Source organism: Nanorana parkeri, unplaced genomic scaffold, assembly GCF_000935625.1.
Source record: "Nanorana parkeri isolate BGI_ZX_2015 unplaced genomic scaffold, ASM93562v1 scaffold232, whole genome shotgun sequence".
Classification (NCBI taxonomy): domain Eukaryota; kingdom Metazoa; phylum Chordata; class Amphibia; order Anura; family Dicroglossidae; genus Nanorana; species Nanorana parkeri.
In genome coordinates this window covers 916,409-939,052 of record NW_017306500.1, presented here as the reverse complement: position 1 = coordinate 939,052, position 22,644 = coordinate 916,409, and the positions used below count along the sequence as shown (strand labels likewise).

The window sequence follows — 22,644 nt, the reverse complement described above, 5'->3', positions numbered from 1 at the left end:
GGGGGGGGGCTTTGTGTGTTTATATTTGTGGTTTTGTATTATTTAGTTTTTATTATTATTATTATTTTACTGTTGGGTGGGGCTTTAGGGAAATATTTGGGGTCTAAACAGATGCCTGATATTTTCTTTTTGAAATACGATAAGAAATTGAGGATGCTGAGTCTGGATTTTTTTTCTTTTAGCTGTCATAAAAAAAGCTAAAAAGCCACTGATGACAGCTATTATTTTACAGAGGCCTGTCAGGGGAACTATCCTGGTGTAGATTCATGGTCGCTAAAGTGATCATGATCTCACACAAGAACGGTAAAAGCCACCGACGTATGGTATATTGACGTGGCCAGCTGCAAGCGTTTGTGTTCCACTGTATGCCATATGTCGATGGCAGCTAATGGGTTAAATAGACCCACCACCAAAATGTAGATAAAAGCATATAAAGTATTTTAAATGCTTACTTGCAATGTTTTTCCTTTCCATAAATTATGTTTTATTCATATGCAATGTACCTTTACTATTCTAGGGGAGTCAGTTCCCTAACACAGCCCTCTCCTTCCACATCATATCCCTCTCCTCCTCTGGGAGTATTTGTGTACTCTCTGGGCTGGCACAGAGAGTCCTCCTCTGCCCCTCTCATCACCTCCCTACTTAAGATTTTATGCATGTGCCAGGGGAGGAGCAAAAAGGAATACTATTGAGTGCCACCTGAGTGACCGCTCTGAGGTGACTGAGGCTGTTGCTACATCCAAGATGGTGTCATCCAGCATCAGTCTTGGAACTTTGGAGGTCTACAGAAAGGAGACTATTACAGGTAAATAACATGCGTAAAATACTTGATATGCATATAAAATCTTATGCAAAGATTTTTCTTGAAATGAATGGTCTGACGACAGAGTCTATATGAGGATTAATTTAAGAGTTAAGATTAGGTGGAGGGGTATAGTTAAATTTTAGTTATGTTTGTTGTAAGAGGTTCATTTTAGTGTTAGATTATGGTTTAGGAGTCCATTTTTAAGAGAGGTTAGGTGTTCAGTATTAGGGTTAGATTGTTAAGGGCTATTTTTATTTTGATTGCTAGGTTATAGTTCTAATTTACATTGCATATAATGATAAACAAAAGGGTGGATTTTCTTACACTGCATTGATGAGCAGGTTCCATATGCATCCCTCAAATGGTGGAACACCCTTGAATATTGCAAGCTGAGCATCAGATGGTATCCCACCAACAAAGAGCTTCTTCACGCTTATTAAATGACCTGCTGGCAGCCTTAGTGTCTGGCTTCTGTCCTCATCAACCTGCACGGTAAAGATGCTAAAAAGATAAAATACAGAAGTAATTGGAATTACTGTTTGACTCATATACTGTACAACAATATAGTATCATAGTTTTTACTCCGAAAGTGTTTGCACTGGGAAACATAACTGCTAGTAGCCTTTATATTAACCAAATTAGAAAAACAACCCGTTGCACAGCAAACAGCAATAACATTTTCAGCTAATTATCTGATCTCTGCTTTAGGAATGCCTTTAATGTCGATTCCATCTGTTTTCCATGTGCCATTCAGGAAATGAAAATAGCTTTGGTATAGTAGAATCTTTACTCGGCATTGCTAAGTTACAAGATTAGACACAGTTGGCTTTAAAACAGCATGGGAGATACATCTGTTTGGATTATTACATCCAGAAGTAAGCGGCCTCCTTTGTCACTGAATGACAAATCAACACGCTTCTGAATATTCACACAGCGGGAAGCGAAGCTAGATGTATATTGGATGTAAAATGTGATAAATTTACAGGTACCTGTAGAGGGCAATACAAGCAACCTTGTTCATGTAAAATAAGTAATTGCATTGTTCTCTGTTCTATTAACTTTATAGTTTGAATAAACAAGAACAGGATTTTCTTTCATCCTAAACTCTGGCTAAATACCAGCGTTAGAAACAGTGTTTTTCTAAGATTTAAGATATTATAGCCACATACTCATTTAAAATGCATGAGAAAGAAGTTATTCTAGCAAGTTTATCAGGCTGTGGGAGTAAAATTGCTGCAATTTTGTCTACTTAACAATGCTATTTATTACAATCATTCTAAAGTAAGGTGAGTGTGATTGTTAAAAACAAAATCAAGTACATGGAAAATAGCTAATACACCTGCATAAGCAGATTGCTTTCAGCTATGTGTATAAATTGTTGAATATATTAAATCGAGGGAGCAACCTCACATAGCACCCTGAAGGTGGCCACCAACACTAGCAAATTATTTCACATTTCCTTTTAAGATTTCAGCAGCTGCCTGCTGACAGATTTATTTTATGTCCCCCACCCCATCACCTTTTTAATGTGCATGATTTGCATGCTCTACTAGAAAGATGTTCAATTTTGCTATGATCTTATGATCTAGTCTATGAAACAGTGTTAAATTAACCAAAGAGAGCTAAAACTTTTGCTTGTTAACTAGATACATTGACTTTTTTTCCATCAAAAATAATACATTCTTGAGGTGAACAGATATAGATATAACTATGGCAAAGTAAAATCAAGCATACATTAATGGCTTTAATCCTGCCAAGAAAAGTTCAAGGCTACTATCACTTACTTTCTTGATCTTTCAATACGGATTGAGTGCTCTTTGCCATCGTGAAATTCTCCCTTCTCAGGTCTAATCGTTATTCTATGTATTTCTTTAGGTCCAGGGATAGAAACCTCCAACCTTCCTTTTCTTAAGAGAACTGCATAAAATACCTGAAGTATAAAGAATGAATGCAGATATGATGGGTACACTGGCACAAGATGTAACCCTCAACAGCCAAAAAAACCTCAATTTGATTGGCCAGAGAACAGTCACATGTCCTAAATTAGCTTAGTTTTGAACAAAATTTGCACAGATCCGAATTTTTGTCAAACGAGCTTTCGGATTAGTTCGCATTCAGGCACATTAGAATTGGGAAATTTGGATGCATCCGAATGTCCAAATTTAATGAAACTCATATGAATATCCAGTCAGAACAAACCTTTTTTTCAGTCACCGCAATATCAAGTCACCCCAGTCTAAAATCTAAAAAACATAAAGGTAAAGAAAGATGTGTGGCCTTATCTCAGATAAGGGTCTGGAATAATGGATGTGTACATTCCCTTCAGGTCCCCGCATGGAAGCTCAGTGCGATGCACTGCCGTGCAGTGAACTGCTGTGGTATCCAACGTGTTGAGATAAAATCCAGCATATTGGCATTTCATCGCACCACCCTACCCATAACATCTGCATTGTGGTGTGAATGGGACTGTGTGAATGGGAGGTCTGAATGGGGCACAGCTTACCTAAAGTGGCAAGCACCAACACTGTCCCTAAATGGTGCAGTGTCTCCCCCTCAAGTGGTGTCCATGGCTTGTGCCCTGCCTGTCATACCCTAGATACGCCACTGGGGGTTCCCTCCACATCAGGGTCTCCCTCCAAATCAGTAGCTCTCTTTCAAAACAGAATCCCCCCTTTCAAAACAGAATCCCCCATTTACACAAGAGTCCCCCATTACATCAAGAGCCCCCTTTACATTAGGAGCTACCTCCATTCACATCAAAGTTAGCCTTCACATCACAAGCCATGCTTCACATCAGAAGTCCTCCCTTTCAGATCAGGTGCCCTGTTTATATCAGAGTCCTCTGTCCCCCTTTACATTTTACATCAGAGTTCTACGATTACATGAGGAGCCACAGCTGTGGCAGCATGACAGAGGGCACAAGGCGGAGCAGGCCTCAATGCAGGCAAACTTTTGTCCTTTCCTGAAATAATCCCATCCTGCCTGGATTAGCGTAATTCTTTTTCATGGTGCTGGAAAACATGAGGCTGTGGGAAAATTTCAAGCCACCCCTGAAAAAGCCAGTAGGCACCAAAGTGTGCCACAGCAACCTGGTTGAGAAAGGCTGAGATAGTCTACTGATATTTTCTAGAGTTTTCTTTTGGCTGTTAGGACTTAATCTTGCAAAAAGCCACAAAGTTTAATACGGAACTTCAGGCAAACAGCTAAATGCACAATACATATACTATATGTTTACTCTTTATAAAGGTTTTCAATTCTACACAGTTAGTCTGTGATTCACACAATTTGACACACTGCACTGCCAGAAAAGTCATACTGCTATTTCAGAGTTCAGCTTTACTGCTTGCTGGATCACCTCCCTGCCAACAGTGAAGAGGAGTTCAGCCTGATACATTGCTCAGTAAGTAGAATGAAAGTAATGGTAATGTAATAGAGAAAATTGTATGGATGAGCCATGAAAGAAGTGTGTCAACTGACACCAGCTATGCAGATGTGTGTAAATAACAAAGTTGTGTGAAAAGAATTAAAATTGAATGAATTGAATACAGCATTGAATATATTACCTGTCCACTTTGCCTTCGTCTCCTTCTTGGAGAAACAAGATTGCCACCATTCCCAATTAAAATCATTCCAGATTCATTTTTAGTGCTAAATGACAGTGTAATCTCTGTCCCAGGGTCCAGTGATACTGGTGGTACTTCAATATATCCGGGCTTTGCAAAACTTACTACATATACTCTCTGAAAAATAAAAGGCAAGGTGTCTATGGGGTGTAATTTCAGATTACTAAAATCTCAAAAAAATTCTGCAGATTACCCTTCCCTTGATAAGTCAACCTGTAACAGTAAAGAAATTATTCATGTATCTATGTAATTAATGGCTCCCAGTATACAAATGATTAGGCTGCATATACACTATATTGCCTTAAGTATTGGGACGTCTGCCTTTACACGCACATGAACTTTAATGGCATCCCAGTCTTAGTCCGTAGGGTTCAATATTGAGTTGGCCCACCCTTTGCCACTAGAACATCTTCAACTCTTCTGGGAAGGCTGTCCTCAAGGTTTAGGAGTGTGCCTATGGGAAAGTTTGACCATTCTCCAGAAGCGCATTTGTGAGGTCAGGTACTGATGTTGGATGAGAAGGCCTGGCTCGCAGTCTCCGCTCTAATTCATCCCAAAGGTGAGGTGTTCTATCGGGTTGAGGTCAGGACTCTGTGCAGGCCAGTCAAGTTCCTTCACCCCAAACTCGCTCATCCATGTTTTTTTGAACCTTGCTTTGTGCACTGGCGTGCAGTCATGTTGGAACAGGAAGGGGCCATCCCCAAACTGTGCCCACAAAGATGGGAGCATAAAATTGTACAAAATGTCTTGGTATGCTGATGCCTTAAGAGTTCCCTTCACTGGAACTATTGGGCTCAGCCCAACCCCTGAAAAACAACCCCACACCATAATCCCCCCTCCACCAAACTTTACACTTGCCACAATGCAGTCCGGAAAGTACTGTTCTCCTGGCAACCGCCAAACCCAGACACGTCCATCGGATTGCCAGACAGAGAAGCATGATTCGTCACTCCAGAGAACACGGCTCCACTTCTCTAGAGTACAGTGGCGGCGTACTTTACACCACTGCATCCGACGCTTTGCAATGCACTTGGTGATGTAAGGCTTGGATGCAGCTGTTCGGCCATGGAAACCCATTCCATGAAGCTCTCTACGCACTGTTGTGCCAATCTGAAGGGCACACGAAGTTTGGAGGTCTGTAGCTATTGCCTCTGCAGACAGTTTGCGACTTCTGCGCACTGTGCGCTTCAGCATGCGCTGACCGCACTCTGCCATTTTATGTGGCCTACCACTTTGTGGCTGAGTTGCTGTTGTTCCCAGTTGCTTCCACTTTGTTATAATACCACTAACAGTTGACCGTGGAATATTTAGTAGCAAGGAAATTTCATGGATGGACTTATTGCAGCGGTGGCAACCTATCGAGGTACCACGCTTGAATTCACTGAGCTCCTGAGACCATTATTTCATAAATGTTTGTAGAAGCGATCTGCATGCCTAGGTGCTTGATTTTATACACTTGTGGCCATGGAGGTGATTGGAACACCTGAATCCAATGATTTGGAGGGGTGTCCCAATACTTTTAGCAATATAGTGTACTAGGAACAGAAAAAATGACAGAGATAAATTCCATAAGCTCAGACCCAAAGGTGCACTACTAAGCATTAGATTCCCCCATTTCATGAAGGTTTACTGTAGTGTAGTTGAGGTATTTTATTTGGATGAGCTGATCTCTAGAAGAAATAACTATATCGCAAATTGTGTAAGTGGCCTCTTTTGTCCTGAGCCAAAGAGAGAATATCTTCTTTACAGTACTCCCAAAATATAGTCAGAGAGGTGGTTTTGGATTCAATTAGCAAGAAAACAACTTTCTTTGTTTCTTGTGGTTCACTAAATGGTATTATATTTATATTCAACGCCTATAAGGCCATACTTGCTGTGAATATCCTGTTTAAGTTTTAGATAACTGATTCTCTATTTTATACCCTAGAAACAGAATCAAATAAGGTGCAATGAATAACCAAAACAGATCTTCCTTAACAAGGCATGTTCTCTTGTGTTTCATGTACATAGCTTAGCCACAAATATATGCAAAATCTGAAAAGTATTTTCTCCTTAAAGTGGAACATGAAAACCCTAAGGCTTGTTCACACCAGATGTGTCACCCACCATGTTCAGGTGGTATGCACACTGCTGTGTGGTAGTGTGCACTGCTGATATGAACAGGCTCTTAAAAGTCTGGCTAAATATGGTCAATAAACAATTCTGCATACAGTTATACTTTTTAATGTGTATGTTCTTTACAAATCAAATAAACATAAGTACAATCTGCAGTTACTGGGTTCTATATACTGACAATAAGTTGAGCTTGACTACTTGATGACATAAATAATAAGTGAAACAAAAGCCAACACCTTTTTGGAATGAAGTGTAAAATAACCTTTGTCAGGTTTTCATCTGTATCTTGGTCTCCTTTTGTGAGGATTTCCCCTCCCTTCATGTCACATTGATGGTGCCAACCAAGTAAGAGGAGAATTAGAAGTTCTATTGAGATTTTATTATTATCTGTGTGCCTAGTGGGAAATTCCCTCTTAAATCCTGTCTCACTTATAGTAGTCTCTGAGACAGAAAGTAAGGGCAAATCTCTCCAGTCTAGACGCAGGCAGCAATTACAAGACCCAATGGAGGCTATTTTTGACTGAAGTTCACTTTAAAGTATATATAAAGTCATTTTGTCTTTTGGATAAAATGTAAAGGGTTAATTTTTTATTTAGGCAATTTCGCTTCACTTCCTGTGGGCACAACAGAGAACAAGAGGACATTTCTCCAAAGTGAGAGAAATCCTCTCTTGGATAGTTTGTCACCACAACAAGTATCTACATAGATTACCCCTCTATTTATACCAGTGGCACCTCAAACTTTTGGATTTTTACTTCCTTTCAGTCTTGGTGTCAATTGGTGTCAATGGGTATCAGGACAAATAGAAAGGGTACATCTCCTGCAGCAGAAACTTAGACAGTAATAAAAAGTTGACAGCGTTGGGGGCGCTAGTGAGCAGCCGACTAGCATGGACGTCTGCTAAAACGGCTCCACACCACCCGGGCGTGTGATCGACTATAAACCCGATCATCTCCTCTCCTACCTGCACCCCACCTTACCACCTCCCTCCCTCCGGCACCGCCATGGGCAAAAATCAACCGCCGGCCTGGTCCGAGCAGAAGACGCCGGGCTCCTCAAAATCGCGGCCTGAATCCAAAATGGCGGCCGCTCCGGCCTCCCCGGCCGGCCACTCGCCTGAGCTGCTGGAGTCAGCAAACGACTCCTCCAATGATGGATTCTCTCCTCAGCCTTCAGAATCGCAACAGGGGACCGAGGTCAGAGATGCAGCCCTCCTGGACAAATTTAAGGTACTCCTGCAGAGGGAGCTGAAAACTGCAACTGACAAGCTGGCCACACAATTATCCAAAGGCATTAGGGAGCTGGGCACCAGAATCCACGACATTGAATACAAGGTGGATGACATTGTCACAGTAATTGACTCTCATGAAGAAGACCTACACAATGTAAAATCTGACCTTTCCACCGCCCTGCTTAAACTTGAGGACCTGGAAAACAGAAACCGCAGAGGTAACCTTCGCGTTAGAGGGGTACCCGAACACGTGGACGATTTGACATCCACCGTCACGGCCATGTTTCAGGAACTACTCACGGGCTACCCGCTGGAACGCCTCGAACTGGACCGTGTGTACCCCATCCCTACTGAAATGCAACTGTGCATTTCTCCCCATGGCTCAGCTTTGGTGCTGACGTGGACAAATACTATCCTTTGCTTTCTACCTGTACTTTCTCCCCCTCCCTCCTTCTCTCTCCTCTCCCATCCCCCCGGCACTGGGCTCGATCTGGGAAATCCCCTGTCACCCAAACCACCTACTAGGCACTGTCAATACGCTCCATCTCCCCGCACAACCGTAACACTGACTGCTAGACCCCTTAAAATTATTTCACACAATGTGCAGGGACTCAACTCTCCTCGTAAACGCAGACTTGCTTTCAATTACTTTTCATCGCACCAGACCAACATTCTGTGCTTACAGGAAACGAAATTCTCCACATCCTCACGCCCGACTTACTTTCATAAAAATTACCCACAGGTCTTCCAAGCCCTATTTAGTGAAAAAAAAGAGGAGTCCTCATTGCCTTCCACAGAAACACCCCGTTTGTATGCTCACATGAAATAGCGGACCCCACAGGAAGGTATTTACTGCTACGGGGCACAATCTTTGATGTGGAGGTAACATTGCTCAAGTACTATGCGCCCAATACCCACCAGACTCGATTTTTCTCCCACCTACTAGCAGTTGCTGATAAACATAGGAAGGGCACCCTAATAGTGGGCCGGAGACTCCAACCTAGTCTTGGACCCTAAACTTGATAAGTCGGGCCCACACACACCCAATGCCCCCCCACGGCCCACTTCTGCTCTGTCTCCCCTCTTCCACACTCTCTTGCAAGACTGTAACCTCATAGATGTCTGGAGGGACCGCCACCCAACCACTAGGGATTACACATTTTACTCACACCCCCACGCCAGCTCCTCCCGCATAGACCATATTTTCGTACAACCAAGTTTTCTCCCATCCGTCCTTGATGCCCGTATTCTCTCTGCCTCCTGGTCGGATCACTCCCCGGTATCTCTCATCTGTAAATCCCTATTTCCTGCCTCCCCTCAAGTTAACTGGAGACTGAATGATTCCCTCCTCTCTTTTGCCGACTCGGCTCAACATATTCAATTGTGCCTTTCCCGCTTTTTTGCAGAAAATGCACTATCCGTTACTTCCCCGATTTCTACCTGGGAAGCCCACAAAGTAACTCTACGAGGTGAGCTCATCAGTCTGGCCTCCCGGCAAAAGAGGGAACGGAACAAACGGGTGTCTAACCTCTCCTTGACGTTGGGGAGGCTTGAGTCTGACTGGAACATGGCCCCCTCAATCCCCCTGTGGAAAAAGATCGACTCGGTCCGATTGGAAGTGAATCTCCTCTTAAATGACTCAGCGGAAAAACAGCTCCGTTGCACTAGATGCACGTTTTATGCGTGCGCCAACAAACCTGGCCCCTTAATGGCCAACATGCTAAAATCTAAACCGAAGGCCAGGCTCCGCCTCCCCAATGGTAACACTACGGCAAACCCTTCCACCATCCTCAACCGCTTTACCGCTCTACTATCTAAACTATACGGCAAGCCCTCAACCTTTCAAGCCCATCAGGCCGAAGCGCTATTTGCTGGGGCGGACTTGCCCTCGCTTACGGAGAGCATGAGCACCCTTATGGCCCAAGACATTTCCCCCGAGGAGGTAATTATGGCCATCAAGTCCCTCAAAACCTCCAAGACACCCGGCCCGGACTGATTTTCGGCTACATACTACAAAAAATATTCAGACACTTTAGCCCCCCACTTGAGAGCCATGTTTAATTCTCTAAAGACCAATAACACCCTCCACCCATCCTCCCTACTGGCCCATATAGTTATGATCCCAAAACCTGAGAAAGACGCCCTCAACCCGCACAACTACAGACCCATTTCATTACTGAACATCGACGTCAAATTACTAGCTAAGATACTGGCCACCCGCATGAACACAATCCTGCCGGAATTGATACACCGAGACCAAGTGGGGTTTGTTCCCAATAGGCAGGCCTCAGACAATACCTGGAAAATCATCCACCTCATCCACCACATGCACTGTACTGACACTCCCGGTATGCTTCTTTCATTAGACCTCCAGCAAAAGCATTCGACTCCATATCCTGGGACTATCTTTTTTACGTCCTCCGTAAATGGGGATTCCCAAACGACTTCCTTCTTTGGATCAAAGCCTTATACAGCGCCCCAACAGCTTCAATTCGCTATCTTAGCTACCTACCACCCACTTTTCCCATCTTGGGCGGTACACGCCAGGGATGCCCCCTCTCACCCCTCCTTTTCGTCCTGGCCATTGAACCTTTATTTCACCTAATCAGAATTAACCCCAATATCCATGGTGTTGTCAAAGGACACACCGAATATTACTCACCCTAACCCAACCCATAGTCTCCCTCCCCAACCTGCTTTCAATTTTACAATCTTTTGCACAGGTCTCCAATCTAACTGTCAATGCCGATAAATCCTGCGCACTTAACATCTCCCTGACGCCACAACAAGTTAATTCCCTTAGTCACAGCTTCCACTTTATATGGCACGCTTCCCACTTAAAATATTTGGGAGTAAACATTTCCCACACCTATGATACTTTGTACGCTGCTAACTACCCTCCACTCTTTCAAACTCTTAGGGACCTCCTGTCCTCCTGGTCACGGCACAACCTCTCCTGGATGGGCAAAATCAATGCGGTCAAAATGACCATCCTTCCAAAATTGCTCTACCTTTTCCGCACTCTGCCCATTCCCATCCCCCGCAAAGCAATTGAGCGGTTCCAGGCCCAGGTTGTGTCCTTTGTTTGGAGTACGAGATGCCCCGGAGTATCCAGGTTCACTCTACATATCCACAAACGTGATGGAGGCCTAGGCCTCCCCAACTTTCGGAAATATTACCTAGCGGCACACATCACCTCAATAGTCAGCTTTTTCCAGTCCCCGCACAACCCACTTTGGGTGGACCTGGAGGCAACACAATGTAGCCCATATTCATTACGCGCCCTGCCATGGTTGCCCCCCAATCAACGCCCTCCCTCTATGAGCCCCATTTTGACCCACACCTTCTCCCTATGGGACTCCACTAGATATTCCAGTAACTTACAGTCCCCGCACCTCCCGCTACTCACTATATTAGGTAACCCTTTGTTCCCCCCGGGATTAGAATCCCCACGGGCATTTGCATGGTGGGCTTCCAAAGGACTGACATACCTCTATGATCTGCTAGAAGGCTGGTCGGTCCGCCGTTGGGAATATTTTAGGGACAGGAAGGGAGCACCGCTCGCTGAACATTTCAGATACCTTCAAATTCGACATTGGGCCAAATCAGCACTCACACAATCTCCACCTCGGGCAGGCCTAACAGTATTTGAGCATACCTGTAAACGCGACCCACTCAGTCCTAAACTGGTCTAGCTGATCTACTCCCAGCTCAACTCTTTAACAGACACCCCTACGTGGGGAAATGGGAGAGGGACCTGGGAACATCACAACCGCCAGAGAAATGGCAGCAAATTTGGTCCTCAATGGCCACCTGCTCAATCAACATCTCCTCAGCGGAAACGGCCTTCAAATCCCTCACACGATGGTACTTGGTACCGTCCAGGTTAGCCCATCTCCATCCCTCGCACTCATCATCTTGCTTTAGGGGATGCTCATCAGTAGGTGATGTCCTCCATACGTGGTGGACCTGCCCCATGCTTGCCAGGTTTTGGTCAAGAGTATTCCGTATGCTAGAAAGACTGTTCTCAATACAGCTCCGCAAGGACCCTTGGCTGGCCTTACTGCACCTTAAATCTCCGCTCCTCACAAAAAGCCAACATCGCCTAGCCACACACGTCCTGCTGGCGGCTAAACAAACTATTGCCTCGGCGTGGAAGCAGCAATTTGTACCCTTTGGGGAAGTCACGCGGCGTATGGATTTTTTTCTGCTTAAACGAGAAGCTGACTAGCATCCTCGCAGACACCAACAAATCTATCACTAGGATCTGGCAACCATGGGTAGATTATGCCCATCCCTCCTTGGCCTCAACAAGTCTCTCAGCCCTTTAGGTTCCCGAGTCAAAAAGGCCCACTCAGGACGAACCCAGTGCCCCCCCCCCCCACTCCCCCCCTTCCTTCCTTCTTTCTCCAACCCCCCCATTCACCCACAAGTTTACGCCATCAGACAAAAATCGCCGTTTCCTTGTTTCTATGATATGTATGTATGCATCTCATTGCTGATCACTGTGTCTTGTATCCTATATGCCGCTGAAAACTTAATAAAAACTTTTAAACGAAAAAAAGTTGACAGGGTTGCTAACCATTCACCATGCTATCCAAAAATAAAAAAAGTTTTAGCTGAAGTTCCAGCTTAAGACACATTACTAGCATTACATAAATCAGTTGATATTGTATTCTTTTTCAATATAGTTAAACTCCAATATTGCATACAACCTGGTCCGTAGTGAAATTGTGAAGTCTACCTCAATCGGTATAGCATAGGATAAATTGAGTTTGAGGACACATGACAGCATTTGCCTTATTATTTGTTGCTCATAATAAAACTGTTTTATAGTCTTAATCAGGAACTCAAACCATAAACTACTAGAAATGATCTCTGCTGAATAGCATACAGGTAATATTATAATGCAATAAACAGGTTGTGTACAAAATGTAACAGGATTATAAATCTTTCTTTCTTTCTTTTGGAAGTTTAGAGAGGGAAACAACTTTAATTAACTGTCACAATAGTTGTTGGTTTATGTTAACTCCAATTTTAGTGGGAAACCATAGGCTTATTCAAATAAATAAAGTTCCATAAAATAAATATTGTACAGAAATACTCTAAAGCCTTGGTTCTCAACTGGTAAATCGTGACCCAAAAGTGGGTCGCGACCCTGTGTTCAGTGAGTCCCCATGTGCCTTCCACTGTTCTAGATGAGAGGCTCCTCAGAGTCCATCTAGCACAGCACTGTTAGTTCTCACACCAAGCTGTCATTCAAAATATGCTGCCCGGTGCCGAGTGTCAGCTTGAGGTGGGGTGGGCTCCATCCATAAGTGCATTGCTTATAGCTCCCTTGTATGTCTTGTAGAGTTGCCTGGACTGATGTAACATTCTGGCTTCCGGCACCTCTAAAGGGTGTGCAAGGGAGCTGTACAAGCAATGCAGATATGGATGGAGCTCCATCACAGTAGCCTACACCAAACCCCAGGCTGAGGTTCTCATAAGATAGGGAGACTGGGTGCATCTTAAAAAAAGAACACAAATGACATTTTTTTGGGAATGTGTATGTGTGTGCATGAGAATGTGTCTGTGGTTGTGTGTGTCTGTCAATGTTTTTGAGGGCCCATTCACACTAGTACATTGCATTAATCGCACGGTAGAACGCAATCACACCTACCACGCGTTCTGTTGTGAGAAGTGCATTGCATTGCCATTCATTTGAATGGCACCCCAAACGTACCCCCCACCCACAGTTTTATTGCCCGCATCGGAACATGCAGTACTGCAATGCCATGTGTTCCATTGCACTGCAACTTGGGTCATGACCTAATGACGAAGGAAAAAGGTGGATCCTCAGGAACACAGGTTGAGAACCACTGCTCTAAAGTATGACTATTTTAGTTAACATGACACTTTTTTTGTACATGAACAAAGGACTTACTAATTAGGGCCAGTCTTGTGTTGTAAAATTAGATATTTATTCAGTTACTGAAAATTACATCTAAAATGACAATTTAAGAGGGAAAAAAAGAAGGTTGCCTTCCATCTTTTAAAATAGATTTTCATTGATGTTCAATGACACTTTAATGTCATGACAGACTAAAGAAAGGTAAAATAAATTAGAAAGGTACATTACTTTATATCTTTACACATGTTAAGAGCTTATTTGGTATTACAGACACATTTAATTACATGATTTATCATTGAGGGGGTTTAAAGGTTTAGAATTTACATTTATTTCAAGCAGCTTATCAGAATTTAATTTAGTCTGAAGGAAAAAAAAAAGAGACATTGGCAGAAAAATTGGGAGATAAACAATAGTTGGCAAGACTGCAAATTGAGTCTCCATGTAATAAAAAGTTGGGGTTATAAAATAGGAATAGGAATTGAGCAAGGTTAACCATATTTTATTGAACTTAGACAATGTTTTTTGTAAAATATGATCAGCTAGAAGGAAAAGGTATCTTTACATGTTTCATCATTTATGCTTATCAAGCTTTTTAAAACAATAAATAACTATTAGCGATGGACCAATCAGTTAGTACAAAAAAACAAGATTTAGAATCCATAGGAAATGTAAATGGTAATATAGTAGATAGGTTGCTTTAATTTTAACATGTGTTTAGAATTGTCCTTGCTAAACACATTTTCATGAATGAGGGAAAATAAAGTGCTTGTAGGAGAAGAGCCCGGTCATGTGACTGACCTCTTCTCTTATCACAGAGTGTTCTCTACAGCATTATGCAGAGAACACATGGCAGGACACTGCAGCTTTCACACTATGGCCTGCATTTTACTGCAGGGGCAGTGTTAAGTAAACACTGCAGTATCCAGGAAAGAGCACAGTGATATCCACTTTCCATTTCAAATAGGCCTGTGCTTGTTTGATGTCTAGACCAAGGATTCTCCATGCTTGCCTATAAAGAACCAGAGAATCCTAACACTCCATGAACGTTCGACAGGAAAGCCGAAGGCAGCCAAGTAAATAACCGAGCTGAAGCTAAGTGAGCTAAACGCTGTTCAGCTGTTCACTTCAGCCTTGTACGGCTGATTTCAGCCGTACATCGGCTAAAATCAGTCTTACATCGTCTAAAATCAGCCGTACATCAGCTGCCTTTCGTCAGCTGAACATGCTATGCCCAGCTGTCATTTGCATGGAGATCGGTCGGCTTCAGCCGACCTTTCTCTACGCTTGGGTATTACTACGGCTCAGCCAAGCCGAAGCATATGCGTAAGGCTCGGCTGCCTTTGGCTGCTGTACGGGCTATTGTGAATAGCCCATACAGCAGCCCTTCAGTTCGACTGAACCAAAGGGCAGTGGTGGCCAAATTGAACCTAAGGATCAGCCGAAGCTTAGGCTGGATCCTTTGGCTCTTTAGTGAATAACCCCCATTCTGTTGGATGTTCTTTTCATCGACATATCTTTTTCTAAGCTATCAATATCCTAATCTCAAGTTTTATTAGAGAAGAATACTAAAATGGCCTTGCAGTTTATCAGTCAAAGTGATAAACATTGGATGGAGTACATGTATACATGATGTACAGCAAATTAATAAAAATGTTATACTTGGAGATGACCTAGTCATGCACTGTCCCAGACAATCAAATCTAGATAAAAAGGATGAAATATGTTATAAGGTCTACTGCAGAGTACAAACAGAATTCTCCAAAACATTAATTTATCACTGTTTTGTTTAAAAGTCAGTTAAGCTTTCAAAGAGACTTTATTATTGCTGTATGCAAGTTTTATATAGATAAGATTTGTGAATGAGGTCACAACTCAACATCAACACTATAAATAGAGGAACCTTTCAATGCATTTTAAGTGTGCCAACTATATATTTGTCAGTGTTAAATATGACTGTTCCCTGAAAGCAAGACTTTTACGTCATATTTATTTGTACAGTGATATATAACAGACTCTGGATCTTTTAAGGCAATCATTAAACTTAATTAATAGGTCATGATTTCAAATGATCTGCTGTATAATGGACTTAAAAGAATGTAACTGCATTCGGCAGTATTTTTTTTTCCTATCAGGGTTAAAGAATTGTACATATTATAGAGAAAACATTCAGAAACATTTATATGTTTAGTTTCAGGTCATGAATGTTAAAAACAGAATACTATTTTTTTTTTTTATTACAGAAAGGCTTTTAAAAAAAATAATAATATGCAAAGGAAGCATCCATGTAAAAATGGCTCAAAGTTAATAAGAAAGAAAAATAACAAACCATGTATGCCAATAACTAAATGTGTCCTACATTTCTTGGTTAGCAAGTCACCTTATCTACAATATCAATAAAAAAGGGGTACATCCTCAAATAAGGCTTATTTATTAAATGCGGCACTAGCAACAACTTTCAATGAGGGTAAATTTTAAAGGAGAAATAGGCTCTTCACTTTGCAAGGACATTTTCACTTTAAACAGGGAATTTCTCTTTCACTTAGTGATATAAAGCTCTGCTGACTTCCAAGCAAAACATTGTTTTTAAGTTTCCTTCCACGTTATTGGGTAGTCTTTTTTTACATTTTCTTTTCCTCTTCTGTCCATCTCTGGACATATGTGACTAAAACAAGAAACATGAAAATATCTCTCCTTTCCCTTGTTTGATATCTTATAGTTAAAATGTATACACTTAACATCATTTAAGTGTGCCTACGGAAGCATGATGTCTAAATATAACCCCGCTAAGTATTAGCGGCAAATGAAAATCAAGTAAAACAATAATGTTTTACTCTAACTATAATCATTGTGAACCTAGAGACCAAACTGGATATATTGATTGGCCTAATATATCCCTGGTCAGTAATAAGTATGTCTATCTTTCATTTGCTTTACATTTAATTCAGCCCCACTCTGGTGGAAGAAAAAGACGCGAGTTAAAAGAAAATTGCAAACATACCTCAAGAGCACATCCTTTGGTTAATCCTATGTATTCAGAGCTGCTAAGTAAATTGTATGGTGTTCTGGAGATCTCAATGTCTTTTAGGCATCCAGCATATTTATTTAAACTGACCTCTGACCTAAAGAAAAAATAAACATTATAATTATGTTGTACAAAGCAAGCAGTACCAAAATCATTATGTATTTGAGCATTTGTCACCTCTGTTATTCAAAAATTGGAATACTCATTTCCTGTGCATGACAAAACTGCCTAGTCTTGAATGAAGTGAGCATATGGTTAGTTGCCTGACTGTCAGCTGATACTTTTTCTTCAAAACTTGCTTATTCATCTTGGTGATGGATGCCGGCAGAGAGAGGAGGGGACGATCACCCGGCGGGATGAGGTATACCACCGGGTCCCCTCCTCGCTCCTGACATGGTCAGGCTCTCGGTCCATGACTTTTTAGAGGGGGTGACCCCCGAATTTTTAGAGGGGGTGACACCAAAATGACTGTCAGTCATTTTGGTGTCACCCCTGCTATGGTGTCATCCGGGTGCGAGCCGCACACCCCTTGTGACGCCACTGGTTATACCTGTACTTATATAGATTAAGGGAATAGTACAATTAAAAAAAAAACAATATAGCTTTGAAAGCCTATGTTAGGGCACAGCTCCTCCCAGCTTAAAGTCATTCAAACAATATGAAGCAATAGAAACACGCTAGGTTGAGTTCAAACGTCTTTATTCCATGAGGAATGTCTGATGATCACTTCACCTGGGACTCTCACCTGCTGATGTGTTATGTCCAACAAGGGCTTAATGATAGAGGTTGATCTTTGATTAGGCCCTTGTTAGGCTAAATGCATCAGAGAATGAAAATTCCTGGTGGGGTGATCAACTGACGTTTCCACGTGTAATAAAAATGTTTAAACTAAACCAGGTATACAGGGTTTGCTACAGAATGTTTGGAGATAAAAATATACAGAATGTACTTTGGACTTTTTATTTTAATGTAATATCTTAGATACACCTCCTATGTCTCCTGATCAAGCAGATCTATGATCTGAGAAACACAATGAGAATTATCCTCATCCCACTGTAAGGATCAACCAAAAATAAACAGAAATAATATTTCTATGTATAATTAGCAAGATATCATAGTTAGCTGAGCAGTGGGTTTTGTGGTTATTATGTAATGTAATGCATTGGGAAATCAATATGTATAATTACATGAACTTCATTTATTTGTTTTTTTTTATATGGAAATTTAAGATGTGTTAGTAATACAAAATCTTTTTTGGTATTTTTTAGTTTATGAAATTCATATGGCGTCCTGTGTACATATGTTACTCAATGTAATATTGTGTTTAGGGATCTGGTGCCTAAACAACACTACCAGTCTAATTTGTTTTTGTATTCTACACCACAATTTGTTTGTAATACACTAATAAACTTTCAATCAAAGCTGAGATTCTTACTGTTCCTTGTAGTACTAATGGCCATTTTGGTAGTGAAGTATATGGTAAGCAAATATCTCTTACAATGTAGCCTTTAACTTGTAGGTTTATTTCTCCAAAGGATTTCATGCAGTAAAGATTCACAGGGCTGTTCACAAAAGGATGAAGAGTCTAGAGAAGGCAGAAGTGAACAATCTAGGCCAAAATAGCTGATTTGGAAAACATCTCCAATTCATCTCACTTTGCAGTTCAGCTATGTTGTCCTAGATTGTTCACTTCTCCAGCCTTCTCCAAACTCTTCACCCTTTTGTGAACAGCCCTGTCAATGTTAATCAAATCAAAGAAAGTCAAAGTTTTTCAACCCTTATCATAGAGGAACAATTCAATTTTCATTTAATAAAACAAGCAGCAGAACATAGTGTGTATCAGCATAGAAACATATTCATATCTAAAACTATTTTGACTTGCCTTCCTTAGTTAAATAAATTGAGAGTTCTCTGTTTTTTAACATTGAGATTTATTTTTCTAGAAAGATTGTAGAGGTTGTTTTTTGCCTTCCTCTGGATCAAACACATTGAACTCACACTTAAAATCAGAGGATAAACTTGATGGACCCGTGTCTTCCTTCAACCCTTATCAACTATGTAAAATGCTAGCAACAGATAATGTAATTTATTTCCACATGTAAAATAATCAGGATCTTTTGCATACCATTTTTAAGAGGCTGAAAACACACTAACAGTTTCTGTGCCTAGATAGTTTACATCTCATGTTTTCTTAAAGGAGAACTATGGGGAGAGCAAAATATACTCTTCCAAATAGTTTGAACGGGTGTGTTACACTGCAGCTGTCACATGCCAGCTTTATAGATCAAAAGATGAGCGATCACAAACCACTGATTGCACAGCTCATGGCTTCTCCCTGCAGAGAGTGGTGACTAGTGTTGGGCTCGATGTTCGAGTCGAACAAGAGTTCGACTCAAACATCGCTAGTTTGTGTGTTCGGCGTGTTCATGTGTTCGCACCGCACAGTGCCATGATTGGCTAAAGCATTGCACCTGACCTCAGGTGAGCCATGAAGACCCATGATTGGGCAAAGTAATGATGACTTTTCCCAATCATGGCTCACCTGTCAGGTGCCGTACAACTGTAAACAGCTGGGCGGAGCTAGCTGTCACTGCTAGCCCCGCCCATTATGTTTATATTTTGCTGTCATCTGTCAGAATGCCATTATGTGGTGTGAGCTTGTCACGAGCTGACGAGTCGGAGTGTGTTGTTTTTTAAGTTATTTCTATTTATTTTTTATTTTGTCTCGTTGCCGTGCACAACGCTGAACTTTGTGATTGATGCTGGATTACTTAGGTGGATCAATTTTTTTTTGGGGGGGGGGGTTACAATAAAAGAATTGTCAAAATCCTTTGTTGCGTTTTTATTTCAATTAAAGGATTTTCCCCTAATAGTCTGGACTTTTTATTTATCTTTTATTTAAGCCTTTAGTGAATGGGTAGGGGTGCAAGTACCCCTTACTCATTCACAAGGGAGGGGGGCACATCTGGGTGCAACCCCACCACCAATGCCCCAGGGCTTGTGGGGAAGAAGCCCTTGTCCCCATCGGCACAGGGACAAGGTGCTTTTCCAGGGGTGACCCTGGAAAAGCACCCTCCAGTGCCGAGGGCATGTCCCCCCTTTTCCTGCCCTGCCAGGCCTGTGCTCGAATCAAGGGTCTGGTTTGGGGATTTTAGGGGGAACCCACAGTCTTTTCCCCCAATTTTCCACACTGCAGAAATACAGTTAAGAAGCTGTAGCCACAAGAGGCCTAGGCACCCTCACATATCAGGAACTGCACTACTATTTTTTTAGAAGAAATTCCAGACAAAAGGTTCCCTGTAACACTGAGAAGAGTGATCACTGCTCTCGATCACTGAAGTGGGCACATGGTAGTGACAGCTCCTCCTCAGCCGCTGCAGCCACAGAGTGGCTGAGGAGAGAAGAATCTGTTCAGCTGTCACTACTATGTGCCTGCTTCAGTGTTCGGGCTGCTCAGTGGCTACCTGCAGCTTCCTCCGCCCACTTCAGCTGCAATAGGAGGAAGACTGCAGGATCACTATTGGCTGGAGACTATAGGAGAGCAGGTCCTGGCTAGGGAGAAGACACAAGGAGGCAGCTGGGGCCTTCAACTTAGTAAATGCAGGAAACATGGCTGCACCCCCCTCCACCTGGAGAGAAGGAGGGCAGAGCACCTGAATCACATTTGTGTGCACTGTAAGTTCTTGTTCTTTCTGCGTTACTTTTGCTGACCTCTGTACTGTGTATCACACCCTGACCTCTGCACCGTGCGTCACACTCTGACCTCTGTACTGTGCGTCACACCCTGGCCTCTGCACTGTGCGTTGCACCCTGACCTCTGCACTGTGTGTCGCACCCTGGCCCCTGCACTGTGCATCACACCCTGACCCCTGCACTGTGCGTCACAACCTGACCCCTGCACTGTGCGTCGCAACCTGACCCCTGCACTGTGCATCACACCCAGACCTCTGCACTGTGCATCACACCCAGACCTCTGCACTGTGCATCACACCCAGACCTCTGCACTCTGCATCACACCTTGACCTCTGTACTCTGCGTCACACCCTAACCTCTGCACTGTGTGTCAAACCCTAACCTCTGCACTGAACATCACACCCTGACTTCTGTACTCTGCATCACACCTAACCTCTGTACCCTGTGTCACACCCTGACCTCTGCGGTGTCACACCGCTTAGCTCTGTACTCTGCGTCACACTGCTGAGCTCTGCACTTTGCGTCACACTGCTGAGCTCTGTACTCTTTGTTACACTGCTGACCTCTGTACTCTGTGTTACACCGCTGACTTCTGCACTCTGCATTACAATAGTGTAGTGGGGCCAATGAGATTCACTTCCGCTCCCCCCCTTTGGGAGCAGGAAGGGGGGGCCCCGAGAAAAAGTCTTGCACCAGGGCCCTATGTTCCTTAGGTCCGCCATTGGGCAACAGAGTTTTAAAAACGCAGTAGTTGCTTAAATACTGTCTAAAATTTAAAGTCGGCAATGCAAGCACAAATACCATCAGTTCTATTTCTTTTTGGTTTATTGCTAAGCTATTGTTTTATATTTCTAAAACACCAAATGATTCTGAGCAAAGGACAAAGGACACATATAAAACTTGTTATTTCTTAAGCAGCATGGCGCCACTTCATAAAATGAACCTGTCACATAAATTTATTTTATTTGACAGAACTATTTATTTTGTGTATGACAGAACAATAAATTGAACCATAGTAAAATACACTGACAAAAAGATATTGTTCTTTTTATCATTACTGTTCCAGTGTCACCTTTAAGATATCAATTGATTCTGTATCTGCCAAAACAATTGTTTTAGCTCTGCTCATTTCTGAGTTTCCAGAAAACAAAAACCATTCAGCCAAAATGTAAATTTATTTTAGGTGTACATTATTCTATAAGCTTTTAATATTCTTGCCCATTAATAGTAAAGTAATTAGACTCTGATAGAAGCAGCCAACTAATGCAGCACATACTAAATTTGTTCTGTGTTAGTAAAACTAAACCAATTCACTGAAGCATTGGCCTAATACTAGTATGTAGCACACAAATAGGCTGTTTCCAGAACACCCTAATTACCTAGGTGATTTCATTTACCAGAACACTGCTTTCTATTTTTTATGTAAACCCTGACAATGAACTTCTCTTATTTGGTCCCTTTTGGCTAGTTAAATATACCATTAAAAGTGTTCTGTCATATCTGTTTGATAATTGCAAATATACATGTTAATCCCATCAGAGACCTTGTCAGATGATAAAATCGTGTGCCCTCTATAGCTGGCCATACACCTTACAATTATCTGCAGATTTTCTGTGGTCAGATGGAAAAGGTGCAACAGATTCCTCCATCTACACTTAACTGTGTGGATGGAGTTCCCAGACCTCTGCACTGTGCATCACACCCAGACCTCTGCACTCTGCATCACACCTTGACCTCTGTACTCTGCGTCACACCCTAACCTCTGCACTGTGTGTCAAACCCTAACCTCTGCACTGAACATCACACCCTGACTTCTGTACTCTGCATCACACCTAACCTCTGTACCCTGTGTCACACCCTGACCTCTGCGGTGTCACACCGCTTAGCTCTGTACTCTGCGTCACACTGCTGAGCTCTGCACTTTGCGTCACACTGCTGAGCTCTGTACTCTTTGTTACACTGCTGACCTCTGTACTCTGTGTTACACCGCTGACTTCTGCACTCTGCATTACAATAGTGTAGTGGGGCCAATGAGATTCACTTCCGCTCCCCCCCTTTGGGAGCAGGAAGGGGGGGCCCCGAGAAAAAGTCTTGCACCAGGGCCCTATGTTCCTTAGGTCCGCCATTGGGCAACAGAGTTTTAAAAACGCAGTAGTTGCTTAAATACTGTCTAAAATTTAAAGTCGGCAATGCAAGCACAAATACCATCAGTTCTATTTCTTTTTGGTTTATTGCTAAGCTATTGTTTTATATTTCTAAAAC

General features: G+C 42.3%; 1 protein-coding gene across 1 annotated transcript in view; it reads right to left on the bottom strand.

Moving 5' to 3' along the window:
* LAMA2 (laminin subunit alpha 2) overlaps positions 1-22,644 on the bottom strand; it is a 646,095-nt gene that overhangs the window by 25,326 nt on the left and 598,125 nt on the right. Inside the window, exons 54-57 of the mRNA XM_018556291.1 lie at positions 16,666-16,786; positions 4,369-4,545; positions 2,590-2,735; positions 1,130-1,306 (exon numbers count right to left, since the gene is read on the bottom strand). Coding sequence (XP_018411793.1) covers positions 1,130-1,306; positions 2,590-2,735; positions 4,369-4,545; positions 16,666-16,786 — 621 coding nt within the window. The remainder of the gene's footprint in view (positions 1-1,129; positions 1,307-2,589; positions 2,736-4,368; positions 4,546-16,665; positions 16,787-22,644) is intronic.